Source organism: Rhincodon typus, chromosome 35 (genome assembly GCF_021869965.1).
Source record: "Rhincodon typus isolate 14 chromosome 35, sRhiTyp1.1, whole genome shotgun sequence".
Taxonomy (NCBI): Eukaryota; Metazoa; Chordata; class Chondrichthyes; order Orectolobiformes; family Rhincodontidae; genus Rhincodon; species Rhincodon typus.
Window position 1 is genome coordinate 19,174,209 of NC_063366.1, and position 21,056 is coordinate 19,195,264.

Sequence of the window (21,056 nt, forward strand, 5' to 3'; positions counted from 1 at the left end):
GGTGTAGCACTTCCTGCGGTTGCAGGGAAAAGTGCCGGGTGTGGTGGGGCTGGAGGGGAGTGTGGAGCAGACTTCACAAGCTTCAAAATTTCCCCTCCCCCTACTGCATCCCAAAACCAGCCCAGCTCATCCCCACCTCCCTAACCTGTTCTTCCTCCCACCTATCCCCTCCTCCCACCTCAAGCCGCACCCCCATCTCCTACCTACTAACCTCATCCCGCTCCCTTGACCTGTCCATCCTCCCTGGACTGACCTATCCCCTCCCTAACTCCCCACCTACACTCACCTTTACTGGCTGTATCCCCGCCTCCTCAACCTGTCCGTTTCCTCTCCACCCATCTTCTCCTCTATCCATCTTCTATCCACCTCCCCCTCTCTCCCTATTTATTTCAGAACCCCCTTCCCCTCCCCCATTTCTGATGGGGGGTTTAGGCTGACATTTCGGGCCTTTCTGCTCCTATGATGCTGCTTGGCCTGCTGTGTTCATCCAGCTCTGCACCTTGTTGTCTCGGATTCTCCAGCATCTGCAGTTCCTACTATCTCTGAGTTTGAAGTTTCTATTGGATTTATTTATTAATGACTTTCTTACATTGATAGCCCTTAGCTCTGTTCCGACCTTATAGTGGAAACACCTTGTCTATATCTAACCCCCTAATGCCTTCATAAGTTTAAAGACCCCTACCCATAAGGTTTCTCCACCCCAACCCATCCTTTTCTCCTATTGAAGGAAGGAGCCCCAGTCTGTTCAATCTTCCACGCTTTCAGCACTGATAATCTCAATTGCAATTTCCAAGGCCATTTTTATCTTCCTAGTAATCTGAGATCACAGCAATGCACAATGCTGATAAACCTGATTATTCTAAGGTCAATTAGGCATCTACCCTGCTGTGACCCTCAACCTATGAGCTATGCGTGCTCTTGTCTTAGATGGCAAGGTTGCCAACAGCACTATGGCTTTTTGCTCTTTAAGAAATCTCTATTCGCTCTCTCTCTCCTTAACCAGACTGTTTATTAGATCAAAGTGAGACATCGATAAGTTATCAAACTTCCTGGAGATACACAGTGACAAAGCATTATTATACAACTATTTGCATAAGTACATTTAATTAACCAATGTTCACCACTTATGTAATACAAGTGACAGATAACAGTCCTTCCAGATTATGAAAAAAAAGTTTGACTGGATAGAAGTGGAGACGATTTTTGGACTCGCTGACAAAAATCAGGGTTAAGGGACATCAATGTAAGGAAGTCACTAACAAGCCCAACTGGGAATTCAGAAGGAATCTCTTAACCCAGAATGTGGAAGAGTGAGATCTTGTCCCAGAGAATGGTTGATGTGGCTAGATACATTTAGAGGGGAAGCTGGAGGGTGAAAATAGTAGAAGGCTAATGCTGACAGAGTTTGTTAGGAGGAAAGGGAAAAGGAGTGGAGTGTAAACAGATGGGAAACGGAGGGTGAGAGAAAAGCTCAAGCTTACAATTCAAGCTACCCCTAGCACAGTACTTGGAGTTCTGCACTGCCAGCAATGCCATTTTTTAAAGAGGAGACACCGTCCTCTTTCTTGGGTAGATGCAAGACAAAACCCACTGGGTACCTTTTCAAAGAAAAGGGGCATTCTTCCCCAGTCCCATGTCAATATCTATCATGCAAACGACACCGCTGAAATAACCAGAGATAGTAATAACCAGGATCTGTCAGTTTGTGCATTTCCTGCAGCAGTGACTATACTTCACAAGGGAACACATGTAAAGCACAGTGGGGTATCATAAGGTCATGAAAGACACACAGTCTCTCTTGACAAGTGAGTATTATTACAGCCACTGAAGTTTTCTCTAACGCAACGGTTCACACAAAATTCCCCACGTTATAGGCTGATATTTTCTAATCAATTACTACACACCACTGGATTTGAACTCAGGCCTCCTGGCTCAGAGGTGGGAAATCTACCACTGCACTACAAGAGTCCTCTTCCAGTTATAGCTAGCTGCTTGATGAGAAATTCCCTTCATGTGAAAAGGCATTGCCAAGAACAGTTTTGTTACAAAAAAAAATCACTAAATGCCAGCGTCATAATTTTGATTAGTTCAGTTCTGTCCATTTCATTCACCACTGAGATCATTATTTCAAAAGGAACTACTTCCTGTTCCTCCAAGACCCAAAATCCAGTATACGGCCTACTCACCTTGTGCCCACTGACCTGCTTCCTTTTACACGGGATGGAAGTGTTGGACAGCCCACATGCTCTTGGGGCTACTGAAGCTCATGTGGCCAATTAATGACCATGCATGTGCCTCACTTTGCCCCACTGCTATTTCACCCACCATAGTAGCAGGTCCACGCCATATGTATCCTGGTGTCTATTACTGGCTATGCTGGTGTCGAGCAAAGTAGGTGTGTGTGTGGGGGGTGGGGTGGTGTTGCATCCTTGGGATCTCCTGTTCCCATCAGTTGCATCCCCTGTAAGGTCTGGCCTCCCAACCACAGCCCCCCTACCCACCTGGTACCTGCCAACATGCCTCCCTGATAGCCTAGACTGACCTCCCAACTACAGCCTCCAAAAGATGCCTCTTCTCCAGTGACTGCCTGTCTGAGCAGTGGCCACTGCTCAGACTTGATGCTGCTGAGACTGTAGGGCTATTGGGCATGGATTTTGCCCACCCAACTAACAAGAGAAAAGCCGCAACACAAAATAACTTGAGCACTTGTCCACAAAACACAAAGCTAGTATACAGGTGCAACAGATAATCAGGACAGCTAATGGGAATGTTGGCCCAATGTAAAAGTGGGGTTGCTGTATAAGAGTGGGGAACTCTTGCTGAAACTGTACAAGGTGCTGGAGAGACCACATCTGAAGCACAGTGAGCAGTTTTGGTCCTGTTATTTAAAAAGGAAAGATATTATTTCATTGGAGGCAGTTCATAGAAACATAGAAGGTCGGAGCAGGAGGAGACCATTCAGCCCTTCAAGCCTGCTCCATTCTTCATGATCATGGATCATCGTCCAACTCAATAGCCTAATCCTGCTTTCTCCCCATAACCTTTGATCCCATTCACCCCAAGCGCTATATCTAGTCACTTCTTGAATACATTCAATGTTTTGGCATCAACCACTTCCTGTGGTAATGAATCCTTGGCTCACCACCCTTTGGGTGAAGAAATGTCTCCTCATCTCTGTTCTAAGTGGTCTACCCCGAATCCTCAGACTGTGACCCTGGTTCTAGACACACCCACCATTGGGAATATCTTCCCTGCATCTACCCTGTCCAGTCCTGTTAAAATGTTAAGTCTGAATGAGATTCCACCGCCCCTACCCACATTTGTCTGAACTCTAGTGAAAACAATCCCAACCTAATCAATTGCTCCTCACATCAGACCCACCATCCCGCAATCAGCCTGGTCCAGGAAAGGTTCACCAGGATGATCCCTGGTATGGAGGATTTGTCGTATAAGCAAAGATTAAACAATCTGGGACTCTACTCACCATAGAGTTAAGAATGAGAGGAGACTCTTGGAAACATATAGGATTCTTAAGGAGCTTTACAAGGTAAATGCTGAGATGATGTTTTCCATCACCAGATTATCTAGGACCACACAGCATTGTCTCAGAATAAAGGGAAGCCAACTGAAGACCAAGATGAGGAGAATTCTTTTCTTTGAGGATTAGGAGTGTCGTTTGGAACTCTTTGCCAGAGAGCTGTGGGTGTAGCGTCTGTGTATTTAAGGCTGAGAGAGATGAAGAATTTATCAGTCAGGGAATCAAGGGTTATAGGGAAAGTGGAATCAGCCATGATCGGACTGACAGATGGAAAAGGCTGGAGGGGCTGAATGGCCTACTTCTAACTGTCACCCAGGAATTTTTGTAACACTGGCATTTGGCGTAAATGTAGTAACAAAGGAACTGTCGCCACGGACATTGCGATTTTAAAAACACTTCACCTGAAGGAAATTTCACTGGAGAGGGCTACGTGTAACTTGGGGATGTAGCGATTCGCTTGGTGACAAAGAAGGGGATTTGCAATCTACGTATTCACGCTCACTCGACGAGAAAAGACTTGCAGTCCTCCAGCAACTTTCACGGCTCTCGGGCAATGACGGTCTCTGCGGAGCGTGGTCACTCTTGCAGGAAATGCGACGCACAGCAAGATCCCACAGACTTGTGTGACACTGATCCTGTTTCCTTTAGGTCGGCGCGGCCTGAGGGATGGATATTGGCCCAGGACACCTCTTTCTTCAAGGCAGTGCCCAGTGCCCGCGGCTTAAAACGTCTCGTCTGACAGAGTGCGCAACTCTCTGGGCCTAGCTAGCGAGTTCGAGTCTCGCCGTGGAATGAGACCAGAACACTCGACGTGCTGACTCCGAACTCACTGGACCACTGGGTCTAAAATATGGTCTGCATTTTGTGCATTACGCCAGTGGTCTTATTTTGCACCATATGCTTCACACAAACAGGGCATTTGTCGTTCTGCAGGGCCCTGCAGATTGATTAGGCTCCACATGTGTCTACTGCTATCCCTTCCTTCCAAAGCTGGCGGATATTAGCCTATTAACCAAGCGCTGAAAGTCCGCAGGGCACCAGATAATAGTGGGCATATAACCCCTGGCGAACTCTTAAGCCTGCCCAAGTTCCGGACTAATAGCTGTGCGGGACAGTCCACTTGTGAAGGTATATGGATCGAGATCAAAGAACAATGATCCAAATCGACTGTTCAGGGATTCACCTTCCACCCCCAGGTCCCAAAAAGCTGTGGATATTCTTACATGGTTCTCTATAGAAGGCATTTAAAATTATGATATTTACACAAGCCACAGACTATTCCCATCATCTGATTGATAGATGAATGCAAGTCGTCATCTGCGTACTTCAACAGCTTGTCATGTGTCTGGCTGTGTTGCATTGTAAATTTCAACCCACATCCCTATTCACTGATCCCTCCCATCATGCTCCTGCTGCCTTGCTGAATGCATCTATTTTGGGTATCCACACAAGGGTCACGTGTTTGCGTGTTTTTAAACCTGATGACTCAATCCTTATCAGTTTTTCAATCTGCAACTCAATCTCTGGGCGACGAATGCATTCCTTGAAATGAGCTGCAAACTTTGAAATGGAAGAATTTCTTGTTTTTTGGCCCAGGCAATTATTACACTTTATGCTAGCCTCATGAAACTGAAACTAGCCTACTTAAATAAATTACCAGCCCCTTCTGGAAGCTAGAATGTTTGCACATTCAGCCATGCTGAAAGGGTTTGAAATATTTTACATTACAGGCCTTACCACCTTGTTGTGGTATTATTGATATTAATGCATCTGAGTTAATTTATGTGAAGCTTATTTTTGTACATTGTTTATTTTCACATGGTAGAAAACCATTGAGACAAAATTATGTAAGCCCACCTTGTAATGCCCAATGTCACTTCATTGGAGGGAAAAACCAAGTACTGTACAAAACTGACTAAAAAAAAATCTATTACCCCCAACTCCTTGCTAAAGCAAGGATCTGATCCTTTCCATTTAAACACCTCATTCAAGTTGCTTTTGCTCAGTCTCACCAGTCAGGTTGCTACACAAAGCAGTGTTATTAAACATGGGGTCTCCATGACCGCAATATCAACTACAGTACAATACATTCCATTATACTCTGTCAAACAATTCTTCAAACATTTCCTGTTATTTATGTACTACTCTTTTCTGATTTTCATGGTCCAGTTTCATAGCATCATAAGGTGGAAGCGGGCCATTCAGCTCATTGAGTATGCCCAGACCCTCCAAAGAGCATCCCACCCAGACCTGCCCACTAACCTGTCCCCATAGCCTGCAATTCCCATGGCTAATCCACCCACCCTGCACATCGTTGGACGTGGGAGGAAACCAGAACACTCACAGGAAACTCATGCAAACACAGGAATAATGTGCAAATTCCACAGTCACCCAAGGGTGGAATCAAACCAGTGTCTCTGGTGCTGTGAGGCAGTTGTGCTAACCACTGAGCCACCAAGCCACTCCATCTTCCTTTGACATATAACATTGTTATTCTTTCACTGGGTGTGGGCCCTCACAGGCAAGGGCAGCACTTGTTATCCCTAAATATCAGAGCCACAATTATAGTGGGTCATGTATATACCGGACCAGGTACGATGGCAGCTGAGAATTCAATGGATTGGCACCACATCCAGAAACAGTCCCTTCCTCCAACACTGACACTTTATATCAGTGTGTACCATCTACATGGGGCACTGTGGAAGCTTCGACATCACCTTACAAACTCACCTTCACTACCATCTAGAAGGACAAGGGCAGCAGATAGAGGAGAACAACCACCACTTGATAGTTCCCCTCCAAACCACTTACTATGCTAACTTGGAAATATATCACTGTTCCTTCAGTGTCACTGGATTAGAATCCTGGAACTCCCTTCCCAACAGCATTGTGGATATATCTACACCAAATGGACTGCAGCAGTTCAAGAAGGCTGCTCATCTGATCAAGGGCAACTTGGGATGGGTAATAAATTCTGGGCCAGCTGGTGATAACCACAGCTCATGCATAAATCTGGCATTGAAAGCCTTTTATAAATTAAAGTTAAATTTCACTAACAAATGTTATGAGATTTGAACACTCAACCCCAGGATAGTAGTCTGGGATTTGGATTCCTAGTCCACTGATATTACCACTTTGCCATTATCTCCACATGAAATAAGCTGTTTGTCCTGCCCCTCCACTAAGTGCCCATAACCCTTTCAAGGTGTGGGAAGTTTTGGGGTTTTATGACCCTATTTAACCATGCACACAGCTGAGAACAGAGGAGTGGGGGAGGGCACGTTTTGGGCTATGTCTCCTTCTAATCGAGGAACTCAGCCATTGTAGCTTTAGTGAACAGCTTCCAGATGATTCCTGGGATCAGTTGCCAGAGGCTGGAATCAAACCCAGATCCATGGTAGTCTGAGGCAGCAGTGCTAACCACTGTGCCATCATGTGGTGGGGTCCACGTCCATAGATCCCTCAAAGTTGCTACCCAAGTTGATAGGGTTGTTAAGGCGTATAGTATGTTGCCTTTCATTGGCAGAGTGATTGAGTTTAAGAGCTGTGAAGTTACGCTGCAGCTGTATAAAAGCCTGGTTAGACCACACTTGGAATATTGTGTTCAGTTCTGGTCGCCTCATTATAGGAAAGATGTGGAAGCTTTAGAGAGGGTGCAGAGGAAATTTACCAGGATGCTGCCTGGACTGGAGGGCAGGTCTTATGAGGAAAGGTTGAGGGAGCTAGGGCTTTTTTCATTGGAGTGAAGAAGGATGAGAGGGGACTTGATAGAGGTGTACAAGATGATTAGGGGCATAGATAGAGTGGATAGCCAGAAACTTTTTCCCAGGGTGGAAATGGCTATCACAAGGGGGCATAATTTTAAGGTGTTTGGAGGAAGATATAAGGGCGATGTCACAGGTAGGTTCTTCACACAGAGTGGTGGGAGTGTGGAATGCACTGCTAGTGGTGGTAGCAGAGTCAGATACATTAGCGACATTTAAGCCACTCTTGGATAGGCACATTGATGATAGTAAAACGTGAGGTATGCAGGGCAGTTTGATCCTAGAGAAGGATAATGGTTCGGCACAACATCATGGGCCAAAGGGCCTGTACGGTGCTGTACTGTTCCTTGTTCCAAGTGCCCTGGGGAAATTAGTTTAAATTCCATAACACAGTGACTTGTTAATTTAAATTCTAATAATGAATTTTGGAATTAATAGGCTAGTCTCAGTAATGTTGACCATCAACCATTGTAATTTCTTTTAGTTTAGGAAATCTGGCCTACACACAAGTTTGGGGTTGGAGATGGGGTGGGGGGCGGTGGTGGAGCGCGGAGGGATGTGGTGAGGTTTAAAAGGAACGCAAGGGGCAACTTTTTCACATAAAGGGTGGTGTGTGTATGGAATGAAGTGGTGGAGGCTGGTACAATTACAACATTTAAAAGGCATCTAGATGGGTACTTGAATAGGAAGTGTTTAGAGGGATATGGATTAAATGCTGACAAATGGGACTAGATTAATTTAAGATATCTAGTTGGCATAGATTGATTGGACTGAAGGATCTACGGCTCTATGACTCCAGACTCCACATCAACAGCAATGTGGTTGAACACTGAATACCCCTTTTAATCTCAAAGGGAGACTACGGATGGGTACCTTGCCAGCAATGCCCACATCCAATGAAAAAATAAACAAAACAAACCCAGGTAACCAGAAACAGATGATATGAATACAATTTTCTCTCATCCAAAGGGTAGGGAAATCTTGCATCAAGAAATTTTATGAGTAATGCTGAGTTAAGAAAAACCAAACATCATAAAAACAACAATTGGAAAAATATAAATCTGATAGACTGTCTTTGACCTGGTATTATGACGTTCATCTTCTTATCACTAGATTGCAGGGAAGGCTAATTTACTTCACAACGCATTTTGAGTGATCAGCACTCTCTTTATAGTTTTATATATGTACTTGATGTATATTTAGATAAAGTTTGTAAGATAGCATTCTTAATAAAACACATGGGATTCTGGACAGAGTATAAAAGCTAGGAACACCTTTAAATATATACCTTAACCGGCATACTAGTTTTACGTCCAGTTCTAGGTGTTGTACTTTGAGCTGAATGTAAAGGCCTTTGAGGAGAGTACAAGGAAGACACTTGAATGCTTCCAGGATGGAGGACTTAGTTACGTAGTCATATTGGAAAAGCTGGGACCATATTCCTTGGATAACAAAGTTGAAAAAAGATTTAATAAGTGTGTTCAAAATCAGGAAAGTTCCAAGTGGAGAAGACAAGGAGAAACTGTTCCCATTGCTGAAAAGATTGGGAACAGGAGAGGTGATTGGCAAAAAGAAGCACTGGTGACAGCAGGAAAAACTCTTACACAGCAAATCCAGATTATGTTGCATGAGAGGGTGTGGTGGAGGCAGATTCAATCATGGCTTTTGAAGAGATTTGAATTATTTCCTGAAGTGGAATGAATTGCAGCACTGTAGGGAGAAGTGGTGGTGGGGGAAATGGTTGCAGGGAGGGCATTAGGAGAAGTGGAGCTGACCTTGAAGAGAGAATCGTCATGGATTCTCCATGCAAAGCAACATTCAACGCTAGGCCTTTTTTAAAAAAAAAAGCTTCTTTTTAAGTTGGTCTCAGGTTAAATCATTGAGTTGGTTCCTTCATTGTGATGTCACATTGTGCAAGTCAGGATGGAGGAAGAGATCTCCCTACGAGTGTGCCTACATTTGACACTGCAGTACCCCTGAAAACCCAATAGTTCATGCAGAAAGTTCTAATTGTCCCCGCTGACAGCAGGAATATATTGTCAGGAATGCAAGGTTCGCAGGCAAGATATGGGAAAATGGTTTCCAAACCAGCTTCAATTTCAGAGATTGAATGGTGAAAAGGAGGCAGTGTATGGGTGCTAAACAAACTCTCACCATCCAGAAGGCCCAGACACTGAACCACAGGCCTCTGTGGTAACAGATTAGAAATAATTTCCCTTCTTAAAGTAACCACCAAATCAGAAAGAACTGCCAAAGCTGCCAAAAAAAGGGAGACATGACTGCCTGAAGCTGAAGAAGCTGCTGGAAAATGCCAGTCTTTCTCTAATTATTCAGTGCATCATATCAGACATGCATCCTACCTTGCTTGCAAAGTGCTGAGCTAATTAGCTTTATTACCTTGTCATTAAGTTCAGCTGGAGATCTGGAGTGGACCAAGGGATTTGTGCCTGTGGTCACAGACAGGATTGTCTCAGAATAGCTGGTCGGTCACAACAGCATCATGTACATATGTCAATCACTTGTACATCCTCAGACTGAAGCTGATGGGAGATAACTTAAAAAATTATAATGTGTGCACAAAACAAAGGAGATGGACAGAAAGAGAAGACACAAGAGGCAACCACAAAAGAATTTGAATTGAAGGAATTTGCAGGCTAATCATCTTGGCAGAAGTAAAACGGTGTGATTCCAATTGTGTTCAATGGATTGTGTGTTAATTAAAATTTACAACAGATCTTTGGGTTAGAAGACATATGTCAGTTAACCAGACAGCACCCACCTGATGGGGACAACTGGGTTACTGGTTTCTGAGCAAGGCTGCATTTCTTATCCATCTCCATTAGAGACTGCTATTTTGGGAAAATGAAATTGGTGGGAATTGTCTTGTATGTTGGGCTGCTTGCTTTGGTATGAGAAGGTGAAGGGGAGCATGATATCTGGGAAGATACACGATATTTAATGAATCTATTTAAGATGGATATACCAGTATTACAGTTGCTGTGCTGGAACAGCAACTCAAAAGGTCAGGATTACATTTAATTTGATTTGCTTTGTCACATGTACCGAGATACAGTGAAAAGTATTGTTTTACATGCTAACCAGACAAATCATACCTTACACAAGTATATCAGGGTAACAGAACAGAATGTAGAATAGAGTGTTACAGCTACAGAGAAAGTCTATGAGAGGTCTGTTCATAAGTTTGATTACAGTGGGGATGGAGCTGTTCTTGAATCTGTTGGTATATACTTTCAAACTTTTATATCTTCTGCCTGATGGAAGAAGGTGGAAGAGTATAACTCAGGTGCGAGGGGTCTTTGATTATCTTGGCTGCTTTTGAGGCAGCAGGAAGTGTTGCCAGAGTCAATGGAAGGAAGGCTGGTTTTCATGATGGACTGGGCTATGTTTGCAACTCCCTGTAATTTCTTGCAGTCTTGGGCACAGCAGTTGCCACACCAAGCTGTGATGCATCCAGGTGGATGCTTTCTATGGTGCATCTATAAAAATAAAGTTGACTATGTAATGTTGTGTCATTAAGTTTTGAGCTCCTTGGCATAAAGAACCACACATGTTCATTGAATGTCCTTCAGGGAAGGGGGCTCGTGCGTTTCATATTTAGTGAAACTGGACATTAACATAGATTCACTGAGCTTCAGTAAATAGAAATAGACTTGAAACGGAGTTATTGGAGTTGAAGACACCTGCTAGCAAGCTGCATCTCTGTAGATAAAGATTGGGGCTGGCAGACATGTTATCAGCCTTCATTGCAACTTTATTTGGAATGGCTGAAGTAAAGGAAGCACAGGTGAAGGGCAGAGGGATAGCAGGGTGGTGAAGGCGAAGACAGGACGGAATGATGGGATGGAAGGATGTGGAGGATGAGGGAGAGAAGAGGGACTGAGCTGCTGCAAAATTCAACTACCTCTGTCACAGTCCCCACTCATTCTGCTAAAATCTTCGTAAATCACTAGTCAGGACCCAGCTGGAGCACTTGTGTGCCACACACTAGGAGGGATGTCAAGGCCTGGAGAAAAGATGCAGAGAAGATTCACAAGAATGGTATAAAGGACTAGAGAAGTTGGGGTTAAATGTCAGTGGAGGCAGATTCAATAGTAACTTTCAATCAAAAAGCAAAAAAAAAAAAAAAAAGGTACCTAAAGGAGCAAGAAAAATCATCTACAGCATTTTGGGGAAGTGGAACTAATTGGGTAGCTCAAATTGGATCCAGCATCGGCACAATGCTGTCCTCCTGCGCTGTCTCATTCCTTAACCAGTGATCTGTGCCTGCCTCAGGATTCCGATTTGCCACGGAGGTGAGAGTTCTCACTCAGCTATAGCTTTGCTCGTGTTTCTACATTTCACTACGCAACCAAGCACATTTGTCACTCTCTTTTGTACACCCAATGCTGGCAGCTTTATCTTCCTGGCTGTAATCACCATATTCTGGAGTTTCTGTTCAATTTTAGCTGTGTGCCTTAAATGAGCCTTGTTCTATCTGACTGATGCATGAACACAAAGGGCACAACCCAGCAATCAATTTGCATCCAATATGAAGTTCTGAAGTTTGGCAGGGAAATTGAGGGCTTGGATCATTAACCAGCAGCACACAGGCACCCAGAAGTCAAAGAGAAACCTGTCTGCCCACTTGGAGATATAACAAACCTCATTCCATTATTTTGAAGGAGAGCAGGGGATAGTCCCAACATCACAACTGCAATTACACTTTGCAAAGTACTTCACCTACTGGAAGGTCTTTTGGAGATATCTTTTGGTTGTGAATGGGACTGTAAAAATGCAAATATTTCTTTAACGGTGTCAACTACAAACACACAACTGCCAACAGAATGAGACACAGGCTCACAGATAACAAGACTGAAAAAATATTTACACTAAGCATGTTTGAAGCTCAGGGCAGATATAGCTGAGGGAGGCCATTTGACCCATTTAGCTAGATCCTACAGCACCCAAGCGTCCCTTTAGTGATCTCAGACCTATTGGCTCCTATAATCTTCGAGAAACTACTCATATCTGGAAGGGAGGGAAAATTACTGACCCTTAAACACACTTAAAATCAACCATGGAGTTTTAAAGCAGTTCTTGGAAATATGTTTTCCACGTGTTTCTTTGTTATCATTCCATGTCACAATCTATAACCTGTCTCTAGCTTTTTCTACACTAGAAATAGAAACAGGGGCTACGAGTGGGTCAGAGACTAGGAAAACTGGAGCAAATAATTCACCTAACTCCCCAAACCTGTCCACTGTTGACAAAGCAAATGTCAGGTGTATGGTGGAATACTCCTCACTTGCCTGGATGAGTGCAGCTCCAACAAGCAACTCAACACTGTCCAGTTGAAAGCAGCTTACATGATCCACACCAAATTAACCAGCATTAACATTCACTCCCTACACTGTTGATGGATATCAACAGCAGTGTGTACATCCCTATACTGTCACCACTACACTACCAACTCCCCAACATGTCCAGTTGGAAAGCTTGAAGCTCATAAATTGACAATTATTTCCTGGAGGTAGATTAGGGCTGGAGTGTTGCCAAGTGCACTAGGGTTTGGAGCAACTTGCTAAGGTTCCTTCCACAGAACCTTCCAAATCCATGACTACCACCTAGACCGACAGGCAAGAGGCATGGGAACGCCACCTGCAAATTGCCTTCTGGGACCACGCATCATTGGAACTGGGTCAAAGTCTGAGAACTGTCTCCCTAAGTGCATTATGGGTGTTTCTTCCCAAAACGGACAACAGTGGCTAAAGACAGCAGCTCACCACCAGTTTGTCAAAGGCAATTAGAGATGGGAAATAAATGCTGGCCAAGTTAGTAGTGTTAATACCAGGTGATTAACTCCAACTCCCAGTCCTAACTCCACACTCCAGCCCTAAACAACCTCCAGGCAATAATTGTCTAGGCTTCAACCTTGCTACTGGATGAAGTGATGGGGAGATGGTAGTGTCGTTGTGAAAATATAGTGATCACTGGACTAGCAATCCAAAGACCCAAACTACTGCTTGGATGCATTCACTTAAATCCAACCATGACATCAACTGAAGTTTAGATTCAATTAATGATCTGGAATATAAAGCTACTCCCAATAATGTTGACCATGGAAACAATCGATTGTCTTCAAAAATCTGACTGGCTCACTAATGTCCTTTAGTGGGAGGAAGGAAATCTGCAGCCCTGTCCTGATCTGGTCTTCGTGTGACTCCAGAACTCAACAATGTAGTTGCCAAGACAGGGGCTTGCTAAACCTCCACATTTTCCTTTTTCCAAGTTCATTTTCTTTTATTTCATTCATAGGATGTGGGAATCACTGGCTAGGTCAGCATTTATTGCCCATCCCTAGTTGCCCTTGAGAAGGAGGTGGTGAGCTGCCTTCTTGAGCTGCTGTAGTCAGACCCACAATGCCAATAGGGAGGGAGTCTAGGATTGACTCAGCAACACTAAAGAATGACAATATATTTGGCAGTCAGGATGGCGAGTGGCTTGAAGGAGAAATTGCAGGTGTCGGCGATTCCATGTATCTGTTGCCGTTGTCCTAGATGGAAGCGACTGTGCATTTGAGAGATGCTGTCTAAGGAGCCTTGGTGCTACGACAGAGCGAAAAAGAGGAGTCTGGAGGTACCAAAAGAACGTTTCATTAGCAGAAACAGTGATACGGTGAAGTTACAGAGATGGAGAGTGGTGGTCTTAATGGCACGAAGGGGAGTTTGGAAGCTTATCTCAGGTTTGACAGAAACATCAAAGTTGTGAACAGATCAGCTCCACCCCTCAAATCTGGAGCAAATGGGTAGGAAACAGAGTTGAGTGAGGAACAAAAACAATACATCAGTCATCCCAATATCTGATTGGGGAAGTTTCTTCCCATCCCCTTCAGGACGTTAAAGCAGTCTGATAATCTAACAGTGGAGGAGTCCCAAGATGTGGTGGTGAGGGAGAGCAGGGTGACATCTGAAAACAAACACTGCATTTTCAAATGATGTCTAGATTGGAAAGGATGTGGTTTTCTGTTGAGAACTCTCTCTCCCATCCAGTTGGCAGAGCTGGATCACCACATACCATCAGGGTATAAACACCATGAGAAACAAGAACAGGAGTGGGCCATTCTACCCCTTAAGTGTGCTGTGCCATTCAACAGGATCATGGCTACTCCAGGTTAAAGTAGATGATGTTCTCTCTTTGCTGGAGTCAAGTGTTACTCAATGCCTCTATCAGGTTGGCTCAGATGACCGGTATAACCTCTGGTTACAGAGTGGGTCTCATACATGGATGAATATCCATTCAGAGGAGGTACCAGAGGGGCATCCCAAGAAACCAAAGCATAAAATAATCCACTTGGTGCTGAAAAACACAGCTGGCTTCCAAGTTTGTCAACCAATTGTCAATGAACTCTTCAAGCTTGGTTGAGGCATAAGTAGCAATGAAACAAAAGATGTGCCATTGCTTGAACTAATTATATCACAAACACAGATTGACTCATTGCTGTTTTTGGGACTCTGCTGCATACAATTTCCCAGTTACTGTACTTAAATCGACTATGGAACATTTTGGGGAAAGGCATTTTGATGTTGCATGCAGTGCTACAAAAATACAAAAATCAACTAAACATCGACACTAGCTCAGGCACTGAGGCACAGACGTGAGACTTCGCACAAAAAAAGTTGTTTGCTTAGAGGTCACACCAAGAATTTGAACTCAACGTACAAAGATCCCCTGGGGCATAGAGCAAACAATAAACACCGATACTTCCTGGAATTTGTTAGATCCGAATCCAGGTAGGAGACCAATTAAAACATTATCATGAGTCTTTCTGTTGTTCAAATACAGCAATTACAAAAATAGATGTTAACTATTCAGTCATAGGATGATAAAATCATTTAGGCATGTAAATGCCTGCTTTCTATAACCGCAGGTGTATTTATATTTGTTTGTGGGAGGTGAGAATTGCTGGCTATGCCAACATACACTATCCGTCTCCAACTGCCCTGGAAAAGATGATAGTGAGCTGCTCTCCTTGAACCACTGGAGTCTATGAGGTGTGGGTATGCTCACAGCATTGTAAAGGGAGAGAGTTCCATGACCCTGAAGAAACAGTGATATAGTTGCAAGACAGGGTACTATGTAGCGTGCAGGGAAATTTGCAGGTGCCAGTGTTTCCAAGTACCTGCTACCCTTGCCTTTCTTGGTGGTAAAGTCTGCTGGTTTGGGGGAAGTATATATTCATCCAAGTTACCACTGGGTCCAAAACACTAGCAATATCAAGTTTCATTCATCTGAGCACTCCTCTGGACAACTGCTCAAGTTTAATTACATTACAGCAGTGGCCTTGCCATTTATTTTACAAGCAACGTTTTCTCTTCACTCTAATTTTCTGTGGCAAGCTGACTGCCAGACCCTCTAACTTTAAAATCCATGTCACAATATCAGCAGCATTGTTGTGCTCTTGGTACTTGATCCAGGTATTAATCCCAAGTAGTCGATCAAGACCCGAGCTAGAGTCCACCCTGGTCTGTTCCACAGTCTTGAACGTACTGTGTTCCTTGCCCCAGGAGGAATGCGTGTAAGTTTCACTGTGGGGACAGTGTTACTGTCATTGGCTGCCAACAATGATTAATTACTTTGTTTTTAAATTATGTTTTTGATATAAGTGACCAGGCTCTGAGAGACAGACAGACCAACCTCCTTCTGCAATGGAACCATGTTATGTTGGGATTTCTCCACCTACTCAGGAGGGGTCCAGTCAGGTTCTAGGCTGTAATGCTCCAAGGGTACATCGCCTCAACTAGATAAGCATGCGCTGATGACAAGTACATGAAGGCATACCTCTACCCACTTAGAATCAGTCATACAGCATGGAAACAGAGCCTTCAGTCCAACCAGTCCATGCCGACTATGTTCCTAAACTAAAGTAGTCCCACATGCCTGCATTTAGCCCATTTGCCTCCAGACCTTTCCTATTCATGCACTTATCCAGATATCTTTTACCTGCACCCAGCACTTCAGCTAGCGGGTCATTCCACACATGAACAATTCGATGTTAACAACGTTGCCCATGTCCTTTTAAAATGTGTTTCGTCTTGCACCACACACACACCACCTCAAATTGACTTAACTGCCACAGGTAACACTGACAATAAGGAACATTCCTTTCACAACTCAAAAATTTACCTCAACTCCACCCTTGCTTCCCTTCTTTTCAACCTGTGGGCAAGTGACACCCTGACATTTGAGTGAGTGATAGAGCCCACCGGTGTCTACCTGTAACTAAGCAGTGATTGGACACAGAATGGCTACATAAGAGTTGAAAGGAATTCAAACAGCAGTGTGGATCATCAATTATTTGCTTCTTGAGTCAGTCATCTGGTCGTCTTGCTTGTATTCTTAAAAGCTTACAACAATTCCAGAGAATGGAGTCAGCACTTTCATATGAAGTGGGAGCAGGAGCCTTCAAATGCAGACTTAGCAAGATTGTGGCTGATCATCTACCTTAACCACACCTTCCTGCTTCATCCCTATTATCATTTATTACCTCTTTTTGCAAAGATCTATCAAGCTCTGTCTTGAATATGCTCAATGATTGAGTATCCACAGTGCTCCCTTGATTCACAGTCCAGTGAAGAAATTTCTCATTTCAGTCCTAAGTGACTAACCCTTTATTCTGAAACTGTGACCCCATTTTCTGGATTTCCCAGCCAATCGAAACATTATTTTTTGCAATGGCAGATTTCCTTCCTTTCAGGATAGTGGTGAATCAGGTGAGATTTTACAATTGATGATACTCTAAGTAATGAAGTTAAGTTTCTATTCCAAATTTATTTTGTTGAATTTAAAATTCCACCAGCTACTGTTGTGGAATTTGAACCCATAACCCACAGAGTGGGTGTCTGGGTCTCAGAGTTACTAGTCTGGTGACATTACCATTATGCCACTGCCTCCCCACAGAGAGCTCATTGCACACCTTCTGGGTCAAGTATATGTTTCCTTGCATTGTTGCACTTAGGTCTTTGAACTTCAGAAGTATGAGTATGAGTCTCACTGATCATTACCCAGGTCTATGAACAGTTTATCACCTGATGCGCATAGATTCCCTTCAATAATCAAGGAAGTGAAACTACCTAACAAGAGCTCCATAATCAGCATTTTAATATTCATGACTAAAGTGAAACTATGACTATAAATAACCCTCAATTTAACAATGTGCAGAGCTGGATGAACACAGCAGGCCAAGCAGCATCATAGGAGCAGACAATGATTGAATTACAAGTTAGTCAAGTCACTGATGGTATTTGCTACTCCACACTAACACTGAATATGTCAGAAACAGCGCTATGTTTCCACCTGTATTAGCTCCAACTTCAGAAATCCTTCAAAAATCAGACTCCACAATTGCCTAATTCTTGACAGAAGTAAACTGGGGATAATATAAGCGCTTGGTCTCGGACTTTCTACAGTCAACACTGTTACTTGGGAATGTTGAGCTGCATCATTTAATGCCCATCAGACTCCTGAGAGTTTCCCAGAGAATCAACGTCAGGGTTTTTTGGTTCCTTTGCCAAGTTGTTTTCTGAAGACACAGCCCTCTGCCTTTGTGTCACAAACACTGCAGTCCAGTTGCCTCATGGCCTCACATGTATTCTTCAGTTTGCTAGCTACAGTTTGCATTTGAGCAGACACTTGGAACCAGTCACATTCCACTGAAACCCTGACTCCAGAATTCATTGTGTTCATCTGTGAACTTCAAATTGCAGTGTGGTTTGGAGGGAAACTTGCAGGAGGTGGTGTTCCCAGAAATCGGCTGACTTTATCTTTCCGGATTGCAGGGATTGCAGAACTGGAAGGGTGTGTTGAAAAGAGCCTTACGGACTAACAGCACTGTATCTTGTGGATGACACACACTGCTGCTACTTTGCATCTATGGTGAAGGGATGCAATGTTCAAGGTGGCAGATGGGGTGCCAATAAGTGGGCTTGCATTGTGTAGAAGGTGTCAAGCTTCTTGAGTGTTACACTCCTCACTTGTGCCGTGTCTATGGTGAACAGGCTTTGGGAAGACAGGAGGTGAAATATTCACTTTTTTTTTTAAAAAAAAAAGGACAGCTTTAATACATTAAATATTGCAATGTTCAACCTAGAAAGAAACATGCAAGATTGTTTGGATGGACAGTGATTAATATCTTCCATTTGCAATTTGATACCCTCCCTCTTCCTAATCAATTGTTCACAGTCACACAAGCAAGATCAGGAAACAAAGATTAAAAAAAACACATATTGCTTAATGCTATAGTGCTGTGCAACCTATTAAGTTACCTGTTCAAAATTCTTACCATCACGAGTTTAGAGTCACTGTGTAAATGCTAAGGAAACTCTGAGAATAGTCATCGCTACATCACCAACTTTCATCTGAAGCGCTAATGAACCAAATAATCATTTGCAGGCAGGAATTCACTCATTTGTTTCATACTTTAACCACTTTGGGCAAAGTTCTGGTAGGAAATCATGTAGAAACATTCAATCAAAAGCCACCATAACATGAGTCACATTGCCCAATAACCCTGGGACCATACACAGTATACCTGCTGACAATAAATCATCACAGACCATGGTTACCAACTGTGCAGAGTCCTTTCATACAGCACTTACAGACTACAGTCAAACATTTCCTTAAAGAAGAAATAAATTGTAGACAGGAACAGTCAAAAATAAGAGTGAATTTGGTAGAGTTGACTTTTGTGAACAGACTTACAGAAGGAGACAGAAGTGGAAAGGGAGAGGAAAGGTTTGATTGAGATCTAAACACAATTTCAGACATTAAATATTTCTCAAGTCAGATTTCCTCCAACAAAAAAAGACAAATAATTTGAATGGAGATAGTCAAAAGAGAATTACTCCATGCTCACCTTCAATCTCCACATGGCACACTATCCAGTGACTGCCCACTTCCTCTCCTATCTTATCCTATACCCTACAACCTGCTTCCCAATCATTGTCCACACCCTTCCCAACTCAGGTTCACCCTACAATGCCAATTAACCAATCCCAAACATGGACTCACACTACATTCTATGCAGTTCATACTCAATACTCTACACTGTGCCCAATAAACCCACTTCTCAACCACTACCCCCACCCCCGACCCCCGCCATTCCATCTTATACAATACAGTCTACTCTCACCCAATTCTAGGTCCATCAAGCCCACTCCACAGCCATTGCCATAACCCATCCTTTAAGTCATGCCTCTCCTTTCCCCAACCCAGTCCTTGATCAACTATTGCTCACATTCTACCCCAGCCCTGTCGATATGCCAGCCTGTTTTTCTCCCTCTCCTCTCTTACCGTAGGCCTCGGAGGTGCTCTCTTCCTTCTTTTTCTTGCCCATCCTGCTCCAGCTGCCGGAGGTTCCTCAATACCGCTCCTTGGCCCTCTCGCTTCCTCTCCACAAACACAATACGACATAAACACAACTCCCCACTGCGTCAGCTGCCCCAATCCCCTTTCTATACACACCTGCTGGCCCCGCCCACAAACACCTGCTGACCATGCCCACACTGCCCCGCCCACTGACCCAAGCCAAAAATGTTCCACCGCCCCGCCCACTGACCCAAGCCAATCACGCCCCCCCCCCCCCCCCCCGCCCCCCCCACTGACACCTGCCAACCACGCCCACAATTGCAAGCCCCGCCCTCGGACACCTGTCGGCCCCGCCTACAGACATCTGGCACCGCAGGTACCTGCCGTGCTCCGGCTGGGGAGGAGTTGCCTTTAACGTGGATCCGAGGAACTCCTGACCGCATCAGTAATTAATAAAGGCACGGGAAGTTCACAAATTCATTGCTAACTGGACAGACAGTTTGTTTTGATGCTTAAGTACAAATCTCGCTGATGGTTTTAACTGAGCTGCCATTATTCTCGGGCTGTCCTTGATCTGATCATCACTATTTTGGCATTTCCACTCTAAACAAATGTTTTGTCCCGTCAGTACAACCATGATCATTCCCTTCCGTGATATCTTTAAATTTAATCTCTGCCGTCCTCTAAAATGAGAGCAAAGCACTGCAGATGCTGTCGATCTGAAATTAAAACATAGGAATATGGTTGTTAGTTGCTATTTCTTATAGTTCTCTCTCTTCAGGAATCAGTTCTCTTTCAAATTTGCCATTATCACCTCCTACTCAAAAATAATCTACCCTTGACCTCACTATCCTTTCAAACTATTATCGTATCTCTAAAATCTCTTTCTTCTCCAAGACTCTTGGATGTGCTGATACTTCCTGCATCCGAGCCTTTTCTCAATTTACTTCTGCGATGTGGACATCGATGGCTGGTCAGCATTTATATTACCCTTCCCTAACTGCCCTTGAGGTGGTAGTGAGCTGCCTTCTTGAATGGCTGCAGTCCATGTGCTGTAGGTAAAACTAGAATGCAGTTAGAGAGTGAATTCCAGGATTTTGACCCATGGGCAGTGATGGGATGGCAATATATTTCCAAGTTAGAGTGGTGAGTGGTTTAGAGGGGAAACTTGCAAGTGTTGATAATCCCACGTTTCTGACGCCCTTGTCCTTCTGTATGGAAAAGGTTGTGGATTTGGAAGGTGCTGACTAAGAATCTTTGGCAAATATCTTCATCTTGTGCTGGCACACACTGCTGCGATTGACTGTCAGTAGTTGGAGGGAATGGATGTTTGTGGATGTGGTGTCTTCCTGAGTGTTGTTGGGGTTACCCCATCCAGACAAGTAGGAAGT

At 43.8% G+C, this 21,056-nt stretch overlaps 1 protein-coding gene across 1 annotated transcript in view; it reads right to left on the reverse strand.

Moving 5' to 3' along the window:
• Positions 1–19,773, reverse strand: part of slc44a4 (solute carrier family 44 member 4) — a 73,366-nt gene extending 53,593 nt beyond the window's left edge. Inside the window, exon 1 of the mRNA XM_048616553.1 lies at positions 19,651–19,773. Coding sequence (XP_048472510.1) covers positions 19,651–19,693 — 43 coding nt within the window. The 5' untranslated portion in view covers positions 19,694–19,773. The remainder of the gene's footprint in view (positions 1–19,650) is intronic.
• Between the last annotated feature and the right edge of the window lie 1,283 nt (positions 19,774–21,056).